Source organism: Vulpes lagopus, chromosome 6 (assembly GCF_018345385.1).
Source record: "Vulpes lagopus strain Blue_001 chromosome 6, ASM1834538v1, whole genome shotgun sequence".
In the NCBI taxonomy this organism is placed as follows: Eukaryota; Metazoa; Chordata; class Mammalia; order Carnivora; family Canidae; genus Vulpes; species Vulpes lagopus.
In genome coordinates this window covers 2450562-2469639 of record NC_054829.1, presented here as the reverse complement: position 1 = coordinate 2469639, position 19078 = coordinate 2450562, and the positions used below count along the sequence as shown (strand labels likewise).

At 46.8% G+C, this 19078-nt stretch overlaps 1 protein-coding gene across 1 annotated transcript in view; it reads right to left on the bottom strand.

The window, feature by feature from the left end:
• CDC42BPB (CDC42 binding protein kinase beta) overlaps positions 1–12224 on the bottom strand; it is a 105888-nt gene extending 93664 nt beyond the window's left edge. The window contains exon 1 of the mRNA XM_041760144.1: positions 11621–12224. Coding sequence (XP_041616078.1) covers positions 11621–11795 — 175 coding nt within the window. The 5' untranslated portion in view covers positions 11796–12224. The remainder of the gene's footprint in view (positions 1–11620) is intronic.
• Positions 12225–19078: the final 6854 nt, after the last annotated feature.

Sequence of the window (19078 nt, the reverse complement as noted above, 5' to 3'; positions counted from 1 at the left end):
ACATTGGGTGTGGAGTCTACTTAAAAAAAATTAAACTAAAAAATAAATTTGCATATCATACATTTGGTAAAGGTTTAATATCCAGGATATACAAAGAACTCTTACAACTCAACAACAGAAAGACAACACAAATTTAAAATGGGCAAAAGAACAGACATTTCTCCAAAGAAGATATTCAAATGGCCAATAAACACAAGAAAGGATGCTTAACACTGTTAACTTTTAGAGAAAAGTAAATCAAAACTAAAATGAGACACCAAGACTAGAATATGAGACAATAACAAGTGTTGGTGAGGAAATGGAGAAACTGGAAGTCTTATACGCTGCTGGTGGAAATGTATACTGATACACCTGCTATGGAAAACCACCTAGCAGTTTCCCAAAATGCTAAGCATAAAGTGACTGAATGACCCAGCAATTCTACTCCCGGGTATACAGCCAAGAGAAATGAAAACATATGTCCACTCAAAAACTGGTACATTAATGTTCACAGAAGCATTCTTCATAATAGCCGAAAGGTAGAAACAACCCAAATGTTCATCAACTGATGAACTGATAAACAATGTGGACTGTCTATGTAATGGAATGTTATTTGGAACTGAAAGGGATGAAATATAAGATATCCTTGAAAACATTATGCTAAATGAAAAAGACCCAGTCACAAAAGACCACATATTATAAGACTCCATGAAAGGTCCAAAATAGGCAAATACAAAATGAGGTGAGATCAGTGGTTGCTTAGAGGGAAAGCAGGGAGCTGGCAGGTGACAGCTAAAGGGTACAGGGTTTCTTTCAGAGGTGATGAAAATGTTTGTGATTCAATAGTACAGGTGGTTGCATAACTCTATGAACATAGTACTGCCTATGTCAAACTGTAATTTGAACAGGTAAATTGTATGTGAATTATATCTCAATAACTGTGTTATCAAAAAAAGAAAGAAAAAGTAAATAAACCAGCTGGTAACTGCAAATGCCAGAGAAATCTTTCTTTCCCACTAAAATGAACTTAAATCAGCTGTGCAATTTAAGTTTCTCTCACGTTGCTGATAGACATCAGCTTTTGTTCCAGTAATCCTCTTCACATATTATTTCACAAGGATTATCAAACTTCATAAACGCTTACCTTGCTTTTTAAAAAAATAATTATATATTTGTAGAAGGAAATATATCCAGGCTTATCACTTTGCTTACATAAAACCATAATACTGATGTTTTCATAAACATTTCTTGTCCTGATACAGTCTAATATAAACGCCATCCCTGACACCTTAATTAACTGGTGAAATTGGGAATAAAACACTCGCAGTAACTTCCCAATTTGCTGCAAAACAATATATTCCACATATCCAAAAACCGGGTTTTATTGACATTTTCCCAGATTAATTTTAAAGGTACAGCAGAAGGGTGACTTGTTAATCCACTTAAAAGACTTTTTGACAATCTGATCTCAAATACTTGCAGTTAAAAAAGAAGCAAGTCCATTTGTGGCAGAGCTGCACAATCATTTTTAAAGGATTGCTGTATACCCATTTATTAAGAAATTAACATCTTCTCATAGTGAAGAATAAAAATGCTATTTCCGGGGTGTGTGTGGCTGGCTCAATGCACAGAGCATGTGACTCTTGATCTTGGGATCATGAGTTCAAGCCCTACACTGGGTGTGGAGTCTACTTAAAAAAAAAAAAAAATTAAACTAAAAAATAAATTTAAAACACTATTTCCAATTAGAAATAGTAAAAAAAAAAAAATAATAAAAATTAAAATTAAAAAAAAAATAAAAAAAATAAAAAAATAAAAAGAAATAGTATACAAGTTTAAAAAATAAATTTAGGGATCCCTGGGTCGCGCAGCGGTTTGGCGCCTGCCTTTGGCCCAGGGCGCGATCCTGGAGACCCGGGATCGAATCCCACGTCGGGCTCCCAGTGCATGGAGCCTGCTTCTCCCTGTGCCTATGTCTCTCTCTCTCTCTCTCTCTCTCTCTCTCTCTCTCTGTGTCTCAAGAATAAATAAAATCTTTAAAAAAAAGAAAAGAAAAGAAAAAAAGAATCTGCCTTCAGCTCAGGCTCAGGTTATGATCTTGGGGGTCCTACTCAGCGGGGAGTCTGTTTCTCCCTCCAACCCTCTGCCCATCTTGTGACTCACAGGCACAAGTACACTCCTCTCTCTGCCTCAAATAAATAGTTGGTGATACCTTCCTACATACTAAGAGCTTAAACAGAATCGGCTCCACATCAGTTCAAGAAAGATCAAAGCTTATGCACGTGGTCCCTGGGTCACCAACACCCGACTGCAAACATGTCCACACTGTGGGTCTCCAGAGATCCCTCCCTGCTTCATCCCTGTATCCACCCTAGAGTAGCCACTCCCCAGCCATCTAAAGAAGTACTTTCCAGGCACCCCTTGTCCTGTTTTCAGTGCACCCATCCTGTAATTCCCCTTTCTTCACATCCTTTGCCCCTCTTCCTCTCCTCCCTCCCACTGGGATGCAGTTTCTAGAGAAAAACTTGCCCTCCCTTATTCCCACATCTTCCTTCTACTTATGGGGGAAGCTTTCTAATAAATGAGTAAGCATAGGAATAGAAATGCCAATACATCCAAGTCAAAGAAAATAGAAACTATCCCCTCTGACTTCACACAGCGATGAAAGCTAGGGTACCTTTCAGAACACCTGCCTTAGCTTTACACCATCTGGAAACCCTACTAAAATATGATAGCTTATGATTACCAAGGGACACAGCCTCAAGGATAACATGAATCCCAGGAGAACAGGGATTTTGTTCACCACTGCAGTGCCTAGTACTTTTCAAGTCCTTAAAAAATACTTGTTGAATGAGTATTCAACAGGAGATGACAGCAGCCTAGAAATGTTAGCATAATTGTGCACAGTGGGAAAAGAAAATCGACAAGTGATGACTAATTTAGCAAAGCTAGAAAACCAAAAGTTAATGTGTGTGAGGTAGGGGTAAGGCGGCTTGGGAATGATCAGAAGTACAGAGATCTCAGAATCTCGGAGGGTCTAAATGGGGCTTCAAATCTATAAAAGCAGCAGCTACACCCCAGAAATTCTTCTGTCCCCACCCACCACCAACTCTCTACCTTATCCGACCTTCCTAAAAAGCCAGCATATCCCATGCTACTCCCCATTGCCCAGACAGGACACCAGAAATCCCTCTCTAGGGAAACTGATAGCCCCAAAGAAAGAATTACTTTGCTCCTCAAATTGGCAGGTCCCCATCCTATTTCCTAATGGTGAGACTCAACACTCAAAAGTTTGTCCATGCACATGGGGAGTGTCTAATCAGCCCACTCACAATTATGGAGAGACAGCCAATAATCAGCAGGTACTTGGAGAAAAGCTTCTGATAACAAAGACCCAAGCAAGAAAGAGGAGAACAAGGACTCAGAAGAGCGATGACACAGGAAATAAAAGAAAATGTCTACATAACATAAATGTGTACACATAAATCAATTAAAAATAATCTCTTAAAAAGTGCACTGCTGGTTTAAAAAAAAGGGGGGGATCCCTGGGTGGCTCAGCAGTTTGGCGCCTGCCTTTGGCCCAGGGCACAATCCTGGAGTCCCGGGATCAAGTCCCACGTCAGGCTCCTGGCATGGAGCCTGCTTCTCCCTCCTCCTGTGTCTCTGCCTCTTTCTCTCTCTCTCTCTATCATAAATAAATAAACCTTAAAAAAAAAGAAAAAGTGCATTGCCAGGGTGCCTGGGTGGTTCAGTCAGTGGTGATCTTGGGGTCCTGAGATCGAGCCCCACATGGGGCTCCCTGCTCAGCAGAGAGTTTGCTTCTCCCTCTGCCCCTCTCCCCAGCTTGTGTGCATGTTCATTCTCTTTCAAATAAAGCCCTTTTTAAAAAAAGTATATTGTCTTCATGAAACCAATATGTTATAAAAATGAATGCTGAGAATAAAAACACTTAGTAATGAAAGATGTAACAGCAGAAATAATAATGCAATGTAAGGACCAGAAGACACAGTTGAGGACTTCTTCCAGAAAAGTCAGAAGAAGCAGATAAAGAAAAAGTAGGAAAAGGAAATTAGCAGAACACTCCAGAAGGTGCAACATCTGAAGAATAGGAGATCAATAAGGCTACAATGGAGAAACCAGGGAAGAGATAAGAGACAATATGGAAAGGTTCCAGAGGGATGCCTGAGTGGCTCAGCAGTTGGGTGGCTGCCTTTTCTCAGGGCATGATCCCAGGGTCCTAGGATCGAGTCCCGCATCGGGCTCCCTGCATGGAGCCTGCTTCTCCCTCTGCCTGTGTCTCTGCCTCTCTGTCTCTATCTCTCATGAATAAATAAAAATCTTTAAAAAAAAAAAGTTCCAGAACTGAAGGACCCAGGGTCCCCAACAGAAAAACCTACCAAAGAATGCTGGAGGTAGACAGAAGACGCTGAGAGTTCCCAGGGAAGACAAGTCACACAGTCTTGTCCGACTGCTCATTACCAACAATGGAAAGTGGACAGTAATGGAATAATGCTGTCAAACTTCTGAGGAAAAATTACTTCTAACCTATAATTCAGGACCCAGGCAGACTGTCACTCAAGATTTATCTCCAATGAACCCTTTTTCAGGAAGCCACTAGAAGATACACTCTACCAAAAGGAGAAAGACATGAAATCCAGAAAAGGGAATTCAACTGAGAAACACTAAAAAAAATTCCCACAAGGAATGGAGAGATATTCTAGGAATACTGCTAAGCACGAGATCTAGAGCACAAATAGCTTCAATGGAAATAGGAAAACAAAAGGCTTCAAGGGGTGGAAGCTGACAAGCTGGGCAGTGTGTGTGGCAAGGCACGTTACAGTGCTGACCTGTTCTAGCTACAACCCTGGAACTGTACTTAGCACTGTACACTGGCATCCAAGCTAGAGGGAAGAAAACATAACTCATTCTAATAAACACAGAAATAATCCCCTATCTCAATAAAGACAGGAACTAACTGCATCCTATGTGGCTTAAGATATTTACCTACTGATAACATAAACAGTACCAATATAAACAAAAATTATTATATAACCATATTTGGAAAAAGGGAGAGAGAGTACAGGTGGGCAGAGAAGATTCTATAACCTTCTATAACCTTCTCTTCCACAGGACGAAGTCAACAGATAAAGTCTAAAGCAGAAAAATCAGAAATCAGCAGTACTACATGCTGCTTTATAGAAACATGGAATTCGAGTCAAGAACTGCTAAAATAACCACAACATCCCAGATTCTTCCCTTCTTCCACGGTAATACAACACTTTCACCCTGCTGCCTGGAATGCAGCGGGGACAGCCACCATCAGATGCTGGACTGAGAGCAGGAAAGGGCCCAGGTCCCTGAAGACTTCTTGGAATGAGCTGTTTACGAGCCCTGCCCTGCCCACATCCCAATTCCACGTGACAGAAATCACCCTGATTTTGGGTAAGTTGCTATTAGTTGGTTCTGTTACTGGCAGCTGAATGCGATCCTGAGACAGATGACTATCAAAAGAAACAGAGGGGTTAGACGTGGCTGCTTATGAAAGTTAAAACTCAGAGTTATCGGGACGCCTGTGTGGCTCAGCAGTTTAGCGCCTGCCTTCAGCTCCTGGAGTCCCGGGACTGAGTCCCACGTCGGGCTCCCTGCATGGAGCCTGCTTCTCCCTCTGTCTCTCTCTCTCTCATTATGTGTCTCTCATGAATAAATAAATAAAATCTTAAAAAAAAAGAAACTCAGTTATCAAGGAGATGCATTATTTTAATAAAGGTAAGATATTACTTGAGAAAAATCACAGGATATGGGAAGAAGTGTGGTTAATTTCAACTCCTAAAACTAAGATGACATGGGTCTTTTAGGTCAGTTTGACCTAATTTATTAAAGGCAATATAATATAAAGTATTTGAAAGAGAGAGAGATAAAAAGAACAGCAGTGTTTAAGGCTGACTGGCAGAGGCATTTAAATCTTAAAGTGAGAAAAGCATTCATTCAGGTCTGCCAGCTTGAGAGCTTCAGCTAGGCCAGCAATGATGGGAATGGAAGGAAAAGGCTACAGTGAAACAGATATTTCAAAGCTAGCACCTGCCAGGTAGTCCCAGGCTGACCCCCTAAAAGGCTGCTGATTCCAAAATGATCAGGAAAATGTCCCGAGCCCAGTTTCCCCAAGGGAGAGCAGGGATGGGGTAGGAGGGCAGAGCACGTGACCGCTCCAATTCCTAACAGTGGTCCAACCTATGCCTCTGTGATTGCGGAGGCTAGAGAAATCAATGCCACCCCAGTAACATTAGGAGGCACCTTCAAGTTCCATTATGTCTCCAAAGTAGCTCTAATAAAAGGACAGAACAGGACTGACATACGATCCAATTCAAATTTCTCTCTAAATTTCTAATTCTTTCCCAAAGACAGCAAAACCCAAGGTTCTCCTATTATATAACTGATCCTTTTTGCAAAGTTTTAATCTAAAAACAATTTTGTTGCCAGTTACCTACCAGTCAATGAAAATGACCAAAAACCTAATGTACAACACAGATAAAGTATGACCTTTATTTCATAGTTAGTATCTATTTGTCTTTAAAAAATAGTTGTCTCTGGAGGCACCTGGGTGGCTCAGTTGGTTGAGCATCTGCCTTTGGCTCATTCAGGTCATGTTCCCAGGGTCCTCGGATCGAGCCCTGCGTCAGGCTCCCTGCTCAGCAGGGAGTCTGCTTCTCCCTCTCCTTTTGCTGCTCCCCCTGCTTGTGCTCTCTCACTCTCTCAAATAATAAAATCTTAAAAAAAATGTATAGTTGCCTCTGGTATATTTTTAAGCCCATATGCATGCAGGTAGTTCAGACTGTCAAAACACTTCTGATTTTAAATCTAAGGAAAGTGTTCTTTTCCTCTCATCTGTTTTCCTTAGTAAGAGAACATTTGTGTGAGCTTTTCACACAAATTTAAGGTAACCCTAATACACTGTCATTCTGGATCATTCTAAGAAGCTAAGAACCAAACTTAAACTTGGGACAGGGACTAAAAGGTGTTATCTTAATGGGGACCAGTTAGGGTGATGTGATTACAGGGTTTTCATGGGTTTTCTCAAGAACTCCTTTAAAATTTCCCTTAATTTTATCTCCTTTTTGATTAAAGAAAAATGGTAAAAATCTCTTATTTGGTTCCTTCCAGAAAGATCCTCCTACTTTATTAGTCTCAAAAAAATACTTTTTGTCTCTTTACCAAGAAAAGCACCCAATAGTTTCACCGTACTTAATATAGTTTGGAATTAACAGTCCTGTTTGCTCATGTGTTTATCCAGCATCACAGACGTCAGCACAGACAGGACATTTCTAAGGGCACAAGGCTCTGCAACAAGAGGCAGGGCAAAGACAAGAGGAGGCACCTCTATCAATCCTGTCATATTTTGATTATTTTACCTCAGGCGCACATGAGTAGCGTGCCTGGAGAGTAATCTGCTGCACATCATAAACCTTCTCAAGTGGCTCACACAGTGGTATCTCATCTGAGGACAATTCACTCCAATTCCAACTCTAGTTATTTAAAATCGAGATTTAACACACTAAGTGTGTCACACACGAAGTGACTCTGATGTTCACTTCAAAACCCAATTGTCAATAGACAAGGTTTTAGGAGAGAAAAGGTAAGGCTGGCTTGTTAAGGTTTAGTGGTTTCAACCGTCCCATCACATGCCATGTAGTCATTATCACCATGCATTCTGAAGAGCTACTTACAAGTCTAAATTACATTAACTTAACTTTTATTATCCATTCCCCCTATTACTCTTAAATTTAGGTGTTATTCAAAAGACCTGTTGAAGGCATTCCCGTGTTACATAAACATTCTATCTGGAGGACCCATTAAGGACAAAATGTATCTTGAGATGTTAAACACCACCAGTTAAGCCCCAACATATTACACTGGGTAGATTCATCCCACTCATGCCTTGGGCTGAGGATCTCCCTGCTAACCGCTACAGGAATTCACATGGATGAAGGTACTGCTGCATTCACAAGAAAAATCACAAAGGAGAAGAGTAAAGAGGGCTAGAGAGAATTAATTCCGTTTCTTATAGAAGTAGTACAGTGGCAAGGTAAAGGAAGGTGCCCTTGTCTGCAAATTGGGAAACCCACACTGGGGTCCACATCCCACAAGGCGAGCCTACACAGCTGCAAGCTCTAGGCTTCCCACCTGGTCTGCAGGCCATGCAGGGGCCAGAGCACAGAGCCACTGTGGTCTACCCAATGCCAATAGGCTAGGACTTCAAACATCAGCTACATCCAACTTTAATACAAGCCATTATATTTAAGCCATGAAAAAAAAATATTTAACACATGAGAAGTATTTTTATGTAACACAGAGATAGCAAATTCATCTCATTTACTTGTATTTGCTGCTATTGTAGAAATTTCAAAGTGCTTCATATGTTCTACTTCAAATAGGATCAAATTTGCATTAAAATACAGCTTAAGGAAACAGATGCAAAACAGGGTATTTTCAACTTTTAATTAAAGTCCAAGATCTCACAGAGGAAACTAATGAAACTATAAACATAACCAAGGGAAAATTAAAGACCTACAGTGAAGGCTATGACGACTCTTGTCCCATGAAACCACTGTGGCAATAAGGAATTAAGAGCCAGAAAGTCTTCTTTTAAAAGTTAAAAACTTGGGGAGCCTGGGGGGCCCAGTCAGTTAAGCATCTGACTCTTGATTTCAGCTCAGGTCATGATCTCAGGGTCGTGAGATCGAGCCCCTGTTGGGGTCCACACTGGATGTGGAGCCTTGCTTGAGGTTCTCTCTCCCTCTCCACCCACACCCACCCTGCATACTCTCTCTAAAAAACTGAAGTTAAAATAAAACTTCAGAGAAAGACAAATACCATATGATTTCACTCATATGTGGAATTTAAGAACCAAAGTAGATGAACACAGGGGAAGGGAGGGACAAATAAGATGAAGGCAACAAAGAAGGAGGCAAACCATGAGAGACTCAATCATAGGAAACAAACTGAGGGTTGCTGGAAGGGTAGGGGGTAGAGGGAAGGGGTAAGAGGGTGATGGGCATGAAGGTCATATGATGTGATGAGTACTGAGTATTATATGCAACTGCTGAATCACGAAATTCTACCTCTGAAAATAATTTTAAAATTAATTATCACCTGTTGTTATAATAAATTTTAAAAAGTAAAAAAAAAAATACTTAAAAACTTTATTACCTATACTTTCCAAATTTTCTCAAAGATTCCTCAGTAAGTCTCAAAATCTGAACCGAATAGGTTATATTTCTCCATCAAGCTTCAAGATTTCTACCTAATTGTCACTAGACACCTAGTGTCTAATGGAAAGTAGGGAGAAGTTGGCCCTCTGTAAGACAGAACTCCACATTTTGGAGGTTTCAAACACTATGCAGAGTGTGAATCCAAAATTCAGCAACCCCTAGGCTGATAGCTTGTATCTTCATTTCCAGAGCAGAAGTAATTCCACATGGAAGTCAGGGCACCTGACAATGCTCCACAATTCCACTTGACAGACCACCCTTCACCTTCTGGTTGTAACATGTAGCCATTCTAAGTAATACTAAATAATGACTGTACACATATCTTCATTAGTAACACACCCCTTGCAGAGTTATAATGGTGTACATTAAATACTACTTCATATTTTATTAGTAGTATTTAGAAGTAGCATTAATATTTCATTAAAATGCCACTTTAAATCTTGATCCATTTTTCTTCTCTGCAACTTAAGGTTTATACTTCTATGCATATTGAATTGTTAGGCCAATGTAATTCATCTGTGATAATTTACAAAAAAACAGAATACAATTTCAAAAGTATTTCTAAATTATAGCACACAGCTTCTGTTTCAATTTGGAAAGGTCAAATCTCATACAATAAGACCTCCGCACATGCTGAGAAGAGCTGGCTCCAGTGAAGCCAGCCAGTTCACAGCATGGCCGGTCCGGTCGGGTGGTTAAGGGGCTACATAAGAACCACCCATGTACAGGGTGTCCAGATCTGACTTCACCCCCGAAGCCAGCCAGTTGGACCACACCTCGCCACTCCAACAACCCTCCCTCCGCTTCACCTTTCCATCACACTGCTATGCACGCACAAAGCGTGCTCCAAGTTGAACCTGATTGTGGAACTGTCTGGATTTAGACAGCAAATGCTAAGAAGAGGCAAATACAATATTCAGAAGGTTCAGATGCAACAAGCGCCAAAGACCTCATTTTCAAAGCAACTATGAAAATGAGTTATTTGGTTGAAAATCGCGTCACTAATAAAAGATCCCAGAAAGTGAACGAACACTCGTTTTACTGATATTGTTTGTATATAGCCAAGAGCAGTGGTCTCCATTGAAATAAAGCATGATGGGGCTGTCCTGGGGCTCCTTTCTACTACGGTTCTCACAAAACATCATTTCGCTAAAAAGCAAAAACAAACCCTGTAAAGAATACCTCAACTTAAGTTTTAATTAGTAAACAAATCCTCAAATTCCAGTTACCATTTTGGCAGAGTAAGAGGCCTCACTTCAGAATACATTTGTTTCTTCATTGTAAATATCACCTTTATCAGCCCCAAAGAGCAGAAATTACTGGTTCAAACTGCACAGTCCCAGCCCAATGACGCAAGTGACTCAAGGATAGGTTTGGCCTGAACAGAAGACTCCATGTGCCTACTAGGTCCTTACAGGTGAGCCTGAGGATCTTGACAGGATGCCCATGTTAGTTAGAGATGAAGCGAAAGGCTTTCACTTTGCACCTGTAGCGATCTTCGAGATTCTAAGGATCATAAAATGGCTTAATCAAACTTTTGTCCTAATAAAGCAAAATAGGTTGGCTGATCAACGATTACAGCGCTACGGATCCTTGGATAAACTAGGGAGGGCATGCAAAGATCAGATGAACAAAGTTTTTCAACGATTCCCGTATACTGTCAGTTCCAGCTGCCCCCAAACCTATTCCAAGTCCAGTGCGATTACAATGAAAAGAATCGATCTGCTCTTGCAAAATAAGGCTATTAACCTGAAAACTCCCTTGGAGCTGCTACGGTAAAGGGTGTTCAAGCCCTGGACATTAACGGGATGGAGCAGGCTGTCACCTAGGAGGGGCCGATAGAACTGGGCTCCCCGGAAACGCACACGCAGATGGGGGGCCCCCACGGGGAGGTGGACACGCGGATGTAAAAATCGCACGCGGCTGCCTCCACCCGCCAGCAAGGCGTGTGCGGGGGCGTGGGGGGGGGGCTGGACGCTGACTCTGGACCCCAGAGCCGGGGCGGGGGTGGGGGCGGATTTCCCGGGGAGTGCTGCAGGAAATGATATCCAGACTCGGAGGGTGGATCTAGGAAGCGGCCCGGGCGCTGGCCGGCGGCGGGGAGCGAGTGGGGGTGGGAACGAAGGATGTGGCTCCCAGGGGCAGGATGAGGGGGCGGGCCGGCCGAGCGCGGGTGCGCCAGGGCCAAGGAGGAGGGCAGGGAGGGACCCCGAGCGTCCAAGGGACGAGGGCGCGAGGAGCGGCCCGGCGGGGCGGGGAGGGGAGGGGAGGGGGCGGCGGTGTGGGGTGCCGGCGAGGCAGGAGGCGCGGAAGGCGGAGAGCGGGCCGGGGAGAGGGCCGAGGGCCGGGGGGCAGGCCGGCCCGCGCGCACTTACCCCACTCGAGGAACTCGGCCACATACTTGTCGCGCCGCAGGGCCGAGTGGCTGCACTCGGTGTACAGGCAGACGAGCACGTCGAGCAGCGTCTCCACGCTCAGGGCGCTCTCGTTGCGCCAGGGCCCGTCCAGGAGCAGCTGCTCCAGCTTCTTGAGCCGCACCTTGGCCGACATGGTGCCGCGCGGCCCGCTCCCAACGCGCCGGACTCTCGCCGCCCGCTCGGCCAGGCCGTCAGGGCGAGCCCTCGGGGGCCCGGCGGCCGCGAGCCCCAGCAGCTGCGGCGCCTCGTCGCCGCCCCGTCCGCGTCGTCGCGCCCCGGCCTAGGCCGACATCTTGGGCTCGGTCCCGGCGGCGCAGCGTCTGGGGCGCCGGGCCCCGCGGGTCCATGGGCCGGTCTCCTCCCCTCGGCGCCGCCGCCCGCCCCGCCCGGCGCAGCCCGCCCTCGCCTCGCCTCGCCTCGCCTCGCCTCGCCTCGCGCCGCCGCCCGCCGCGCGCCCTTCAGCCCCGCCCGCGGCCGCGCCCTCCCCGCCTTCACCGCCCGCCGCGGACCTGGAGCGGCGCGGAGCCGAGCGCAGCGCAAGCCCGGCCGGCGCCCGAGCCCCGACCCCAGCCCCGACCCGGCGGCCCAGCCCCGCGGCCCGCAGCCAACCAGGGCGCGGCCAGCGCGGGCGCAGCCAACCACGGCGGGGCCGGCCGCCGTCGCGCTGACCTCAGCGCGGCGCCCCGCCCCCTTCGCTCCCGGCTCCCGGCTCCCGGCGGGACGGGACCTCGCCGCTTGCCGTAGGGCGTCCGGGATGCTGGGAAGGCCAGGAGAAGGGGGCGGGGCGAGCGCGCGGCCAGTGCGCCGCCGAGATTGCGCGCCCGCGCCTGCGCAGAGGGCGCCCGGGCGGCGTGCGCCCGCGCTGAGCGGACCAGCCCCGGGGGTGCGGGCCCCGCGTGGGCGCACGCGCACCCGCGGGGGAGCCCGAGGGACCCGCGGGCCTAAACGCAGGGCGCGTCCGAGCTCGTAGCAGCCTTGGGAAGCGGAGGCCTCCCGGAAGCGCAGGGGGCCGGAGCCCGACTGGGCGCAGCCCGCTGCAGAGCGGCGACCCACGGGCCGCCCGGCCCCTCGTCAATTCGAGGTGCCCCCCCCCCCCGCGGCTTCTTCAGGTTCCGCTGTGGGTGGGCCTTTGGTAGGCTGTGTCCAGGCCGGGTCTGCCTGGAGATCCACTGCTTCAGGGAGATTGCTGGTTTATGGGGGGGGGGGGTGGAGAGCAGAGCACCCTCACCCAAACAGACCCTTGGAGAGCAGGGCCCGCCCGCACCTCGTGGGTGTCACTGAGCCCACGGGGGTGGCTGGGAGCTGGGAGGGAGGGTGCAGGGCCGTGGGAAGCCTGACCCCGGGGAGGGGCGGGGGGCAGAGCAGGTAGACGGTGGAAGACGGGCTCCCTGGCTGCTGCAAGTGTTGGATCATTTTATCAGGTGGTAGCTTTGCAGGGGTGCGTGTAAGCAGCGTTCTTCAAACTACTCCCCTAGGAACATTGTGTATGTTGACCAGACCCGTCTGCAACACGGATCTGTACATCTGTATTTTAATCAAGCTGTACTCCGAATGTTTGTGCACTTTGTATGTAGGATGCCTCAACTTTAAAAGAGAAGAGGTGGCACTGAGCAGCCCACCTGGCTCAAAACCTGAGATTTCTCACTGGTTTTAAGATAAAGGCCAAGTTCTTTTATCTTGGCTTTTGAGTAGGGTGAGGAGATGCCGGGATTTGCCTGGGATGGTCCTCGTTCTTCGTCCCAGTTGGAAGTATAGCAATGCCCACTTCCCGCAGTGCCCCCCGCTTGGACAGTACTTCTCTGGTCTCCAGACCCAGCAGGCCCCGCAGGCCCCGCAGGCCCCGCTCCACCCTGCAGCCCTGGTCTTACTCTAGTCTCTGACTCAAGTCTCAGTGATGTTCTTGCTGCCCCTCAACTGTTTCTGCTCCCTCCTGCCTCGGCCTTAGCACTTGCCAAGACCACCTTGGCTGCCCCTCCCTGACCACCTTCATTTTGTCTGTTCAACCCAGAGTCGTTAGAGCGTTGCCCTTCGGGGCAGCCTTGCCTAACTCCCTGTGCTGAGTCAGGTCCCAGTTTACCCTATAGTCTTCCCTCGGTACTTGGCACCATAGGTGCTGACGGGTCTTGCCCACTACTCTTTTAATCTTTCTGTGTCTCAGCCTTAGGGGTAAAGAGAGAATAACTGTAAGCCCTACTCTGTATTTCAGTGAGTTTCTGAAAGGACTAGATGAGGGAGCACCCACTGAGCAATTTAAACAGTGCCTGGCTCCTGGTGATTGTTTACACATTTACCAACGTGTAACAATTCCTGGTGTGCATTACTATTTCAGAAATTAGGGACTCTGAATAGCAGATAGATTGAGTGGTCTTGGGTCCCCCAGACCAGGAAATCCCAGTGTCTTCAGGCATCCCTCATGTTCCTCTGTATATGTCTTAATCACTCAGGCTGCTATAACAAAACTCTATAGACAGAGTGGCTTATAAACAAATTTATTTCTCATTGTTCTGGAGGCTAGAAGTCCAAGATCAGGGTGCCAGCACAGTCGTGCTCTGAGTGAGTGCCCCAATCCTGTTTATAGAGGGCTGTCTTGCTGCATTCTCATGTGGTGGAAAGAGGTCGTTCTTTGCCCTTCTACAGGTAATACTGCTCAACCCTCAGGACCTAATCACCTCCCTAAGGCCCCACCGCCTAATATATCACATTGGGAGTTAGGATGTCAGCATATGAGTTTTGGAGACACAAACGTTCAATCCATAGCGGTATCCTTACAATAAACTTCTACTTGGGCTCCAGTGGGCTTCTGGTCTGTGCAGCAGAGCATTATGCCCAACGCTCTAGAATGCACAGTAATTCAAGCTGAAGTGTCTTGGTTCAGAAATCAAAATGCCCAGGCCTGCAGAGTGACACCTTGGAACTTGATTTAACACCTCCCCCCTAGCACCCAGCTTGGGGGGCATGAGATAAGCACTGGGGACTGGCTGTACTTGGCTCCTTCATTGCTCCTTCCTGAGCCTCAGCTAGTCTGGCCCTGCTTCCACCCCACCTGGGGCTACTACCAGGTAGGAAGGAGGCTACAGTCTCCCCTCTGGTCTGGCAGAGTATAAGTTGACCCTCTTGCACCCCAGGGATATTCACAGGCTCCTGCTGCTCCCTCTCCTGAGCAATATGTCACTTTTCTGGGTGCGTGTTTACCTGTTGGCTGCAGGGGACCCTCCGCCCCTCTATGGAAACCACTAGACAGGACCTGAGATGACCCATCCCTGTTTCATCTGTCCAGAGGAAACACTCTTGCGTCTCTTGCTCTGACAGATGCTCAGGAACAGGCAGGTCCCAACATGGCAGCACACCCTCCACTTTACCTCCAAAGCAGCTCATGCACCCTCCTTTCCCGGCTGGGAGTCCAGCCCCAGTCCATGCCCTCAAATGGATGCCACCTCTTTTTTTTTTTCTTTTTTTTTTTTGAGAGAGAGAGAAAGAGCCCAAGCATGCTGGGTGAGTAGGATGGAGGGGAGCACAGAGAGGCAGAGAGAGAGGAAGAGAATCCCAAGCAAGCTCCATGCCCAGTGCAGAGCCCAACGTGAGGCTCAGTCTCAGGACCCTGAGATCATGACGTGAGCCAAAATCAAGAGTTGGATGCTTCATTGACAACCACCCAGGCACCCCTGGAGAGCCACATCTAAAGTTCTCTGAGGAATTTCTGAGAAGCCACCCTGTCTAGGTTTCAGGTAAAGAAAGCTGTGCGCCATGCTCCATGCCCCAGTGGGACCACATTTCTCCAATACTCCCATCTTTTATACCAGGGTATAGGACAGGTTTCCATGCATTTCCGCTGACCTCATATGGTCATCTTACACCTCACTTTGGAATTCTACATTTGCTGTCTCTTGATGCCCCTCAAAATTTCAGTTTACTGTTCTGATAAGTTTATTACATAATATTGCACCAGACAGGTCATTGTTCCTTTGGTGGACAGCTCTTGTGTTTCTCTGCCTGTCACCCCATCTAAACCTAAACCTTTCACAGAGAAAGAACCCTGAAGATTGCAGAGGCCCCCCTTTGAGTGAGTATCCAGCAGTGTAGCAACGAGCACTTGTGTGGGGGAATTTCCTAAGGCTAAAGAAAGAACCATTCAAGATTAGAGAAAACAGTGCCTAGTATTCACACAGGTTGAGAATAATGTTTTCCACCAGCCAGACTAGAAAACCTCATAATTCACCAGCATTGGGTAAAATTCTTGAGAAGATTGTACCTTGGAAATGGAAATTAAAAAAAAAAAAAAAAAAGGAAATGGAAATTAGTTCTAGATTGAGCGCTGCTCCAGATCTGCCTAACATCATAAAAACAAAACCCCAAAATGTCAAAGTGCTTTGATGTGGTTTTAACCACATCCCAGAACAAAGCTCAAGAAATTCTGTGGAAACACAAAAATATCCAGCACCCAAATAGATAAAATCACACTATCTGGCATCTAATCAAAGATGACCAGGCATTCAAACAATCAGGAAAATACATCCTATAGTGAGGAGAATAATCAGTTAAAGAAACGAACCCAGAACTTACACAGATGTTAGGATTAGCAGAGGAGGACATTAAAATATAACCATATTCCATATATTTAAAAAGTTAGTAGAATTTTTAAGATATTTTTTAAAACCTTAATGGAACTTCTAGGGATGAAAGCTACAATTTCTTGAAAACATACATTATGGGATTAATGGCAGATTAGATATTACATAGGAAAAGATTTTGGAGTTTGAAGGTATAGCAGTAGAACTTATTTAAAATAAAACAAAGGGGATCCCTGGGTGGCTCAGCAATTTAGTGCCTGCCTTTGGCCCAGGGTGCAATCCTGGAGTCCCAGGATCGAGTCCCACGTCAGGCTCTTGGCATGGAGCATGCTTCTCCCTCCTCCTGTGTCTCTGCCTCTCTCTCTCTCTCTCTCACTCTCTCTCTCTCTCTCTCTTATGACTAAATAAATAAATCTTTAAAAAAATAATAAAATAAAGTAAAATAAAACAGAAAAAAAGAACCCAGAAAAACAAACAGCATGAGTGAAACTGTGAGACAGTATCAAGTGGCCCAAATATATGGATAATTGGAGTCCTGAAGGGGAAGAACAAGTAGGGGGAGGGACAGAAAAAATATTTCAAAAAAAAATAACAGCTTAAAATAACAACTTGAAAACTATAAACCCACAAATCAAGAATTTCAGTGAACTCCAAGTACAAGGAACAGGAGGAAAAAACTAAGGCCACATCATAATTGAATTCCTCAAAACCAGTTATTTTCAAAAGGGGGGGAGGCACATTAGAGCAGAACAAAATAAAGATATCATATATCCTTTTTTTTTTTTTTAGATGTATTTATTTATGAGAGACATTGAGAGAGGAAAGGGAGAGAGAAACTCAAGCAGACTCCATGCTTAGGGCAGAGCCTGAATCCGGGCTTGACCTCTGGACCCTGAGATCACAACCCAAGCAGAAACCAAGACTCAGATGCCCAACCAACTGCACCACCCTGGTGCTCCAGATACATCAAGTTTCTTATAGGAAATTATGTAAATGAGAACACCTTAGAACAACATCTTTAAAAGTGCTGAAAGGAAAAATAACTGCCAGCCTAGAATTCTATACCCAGCAGAGATAACTGGGTCTAGCCAGAGGAGGATGGCTGCTGCTTTACAGACACACTCAGGAGAAGCCCTGAAAGGCAGTGGTGAAGACAAATTCTCCCAGAAGGCAAAACTTCTATGTTGACCCACAGGTAGTGGCTAATGGGTTGGCCTGCCAATCAGACTTGGAAAATACATACTTTTTCTAGGAGATCTAGGGGAAATGCAAGTGGATGGATCTCTCAGGATGGGCACAGAATGCTCACCAAAGAGCATCGGCTGTGGAGGAGGCTCTCGTGGGTCAAGTGGACAAGGTAACCTGAAGATATCAGCCTCTTTCCTCCCCCATCCCAGGGCTTTCTCCACCGGCTCATGTACAACTGACCATGGAGGCAAGGATGGAGGCTATGCAGGGGCTCAGCCACATGGACTCCCCTCACCAAGGCTGACTTGGCTTCCATCACAGCTGAGTGCCCACCTTGTCAACATTAGGGCCCCACAGTCAGTGAGCTCCTAATATGGTGCCACTCCACAGGGGGACTGGGCAGTTGCCTAGAAGCCAGGTTGATGACATTGGACCCCTTCCATCAAGAAAAGGGCAGTGGTTTGCCCTTGAATATTTCAGGTCAGGACTTGCCTTTCCAGCCACATAACTTCTTCTGGAGCCACCATTTGTAGACTTGGAGAATATTTTATTTATCTATCACCATGACAACTCAAGCAACACCACCTTAGACTGAAGGCTTCATTTTATGGTGAAGGAAGTAGGGCAGACAGACCGCCCATGCCCATGAAATTCCCTGGACTTACCATGTGCCCCCAACACCCCAAAGGAGCTGGCTTTGGAGAACGATAGAATGGTCTGCAGAAGACTAGCCATGGTGCTGGATGACAGCCAACACCCTACAAGGTTAAACTGCTGTCCAGACTGTGGTGTGTGCTTCGCCCCACAAGGCAATATATAGTGCCATCCCTCCACAGCCCAAATGCATGGGTCCAGGAACCACGCAGTGGAGGTGGGAGTGTCCCTCTCACTCTAACACCAAATAACACACTGGAGGAATTTTTGCTTTCCTTCCTGTGACCTTGGGCTGGTGTCCAAGAGAGGAATGCCCTCATCAGGAAAGTCACGCTTCCAGTGAATTAAGGCTGGGCTGCCCCCTCCCCCCACCGGCTGTGTCTGGTTCCTCACACCACAGAACCAGCAGGCAGGGGAGCGGTCACTGTCAGCCTGGGATAGTGAACCCAAGCCGGGTTCATGTGGGGATGTGAATTGGTTCTATGCACTGGACCAGGGTCCGGAGCGCAGAGGTTTCACTGAGCTGATGCAGGGCTCTTACTGGGATAGGGAAAGGGGGTCATTCATGACAGGCCCATAAAGGACTTGGGTCCTGAAGGAACAAAAGTTTGGGGCACCCCACCAATACTAAAAAACAGTGCTGCTGAGGAGCGCTCAGAGAGGGCAGGACGTGGGTGGATGGTTGGAGAGCGTGTCTGGAAGCAGGTGCTGCTGCAAGCCGGCCTCATGCTTGCCCATCTTCACCCTCCCCCCTTTTAGGAAAGCATCTTAGGCTCAGGATGGCACATCACCCAGGATGAGGACACGTTTCCCCCATAGGATCAGGGTGGATGCTGAAGGGCATGGGTATGGGTGGTGTGACTCTGCCTCTCTGGAGGTGCTCTGCCCTTCTCTGCCTGCTTTTGTGCCCCAAAGGGGCTGCACCTGTAGGATGGAGACTCAGGGCAGAGTCAGAAGGCGATCTGTTCCCCTTCCCCCTTCCCTGTTGCCACAGTCACAGCCTGCC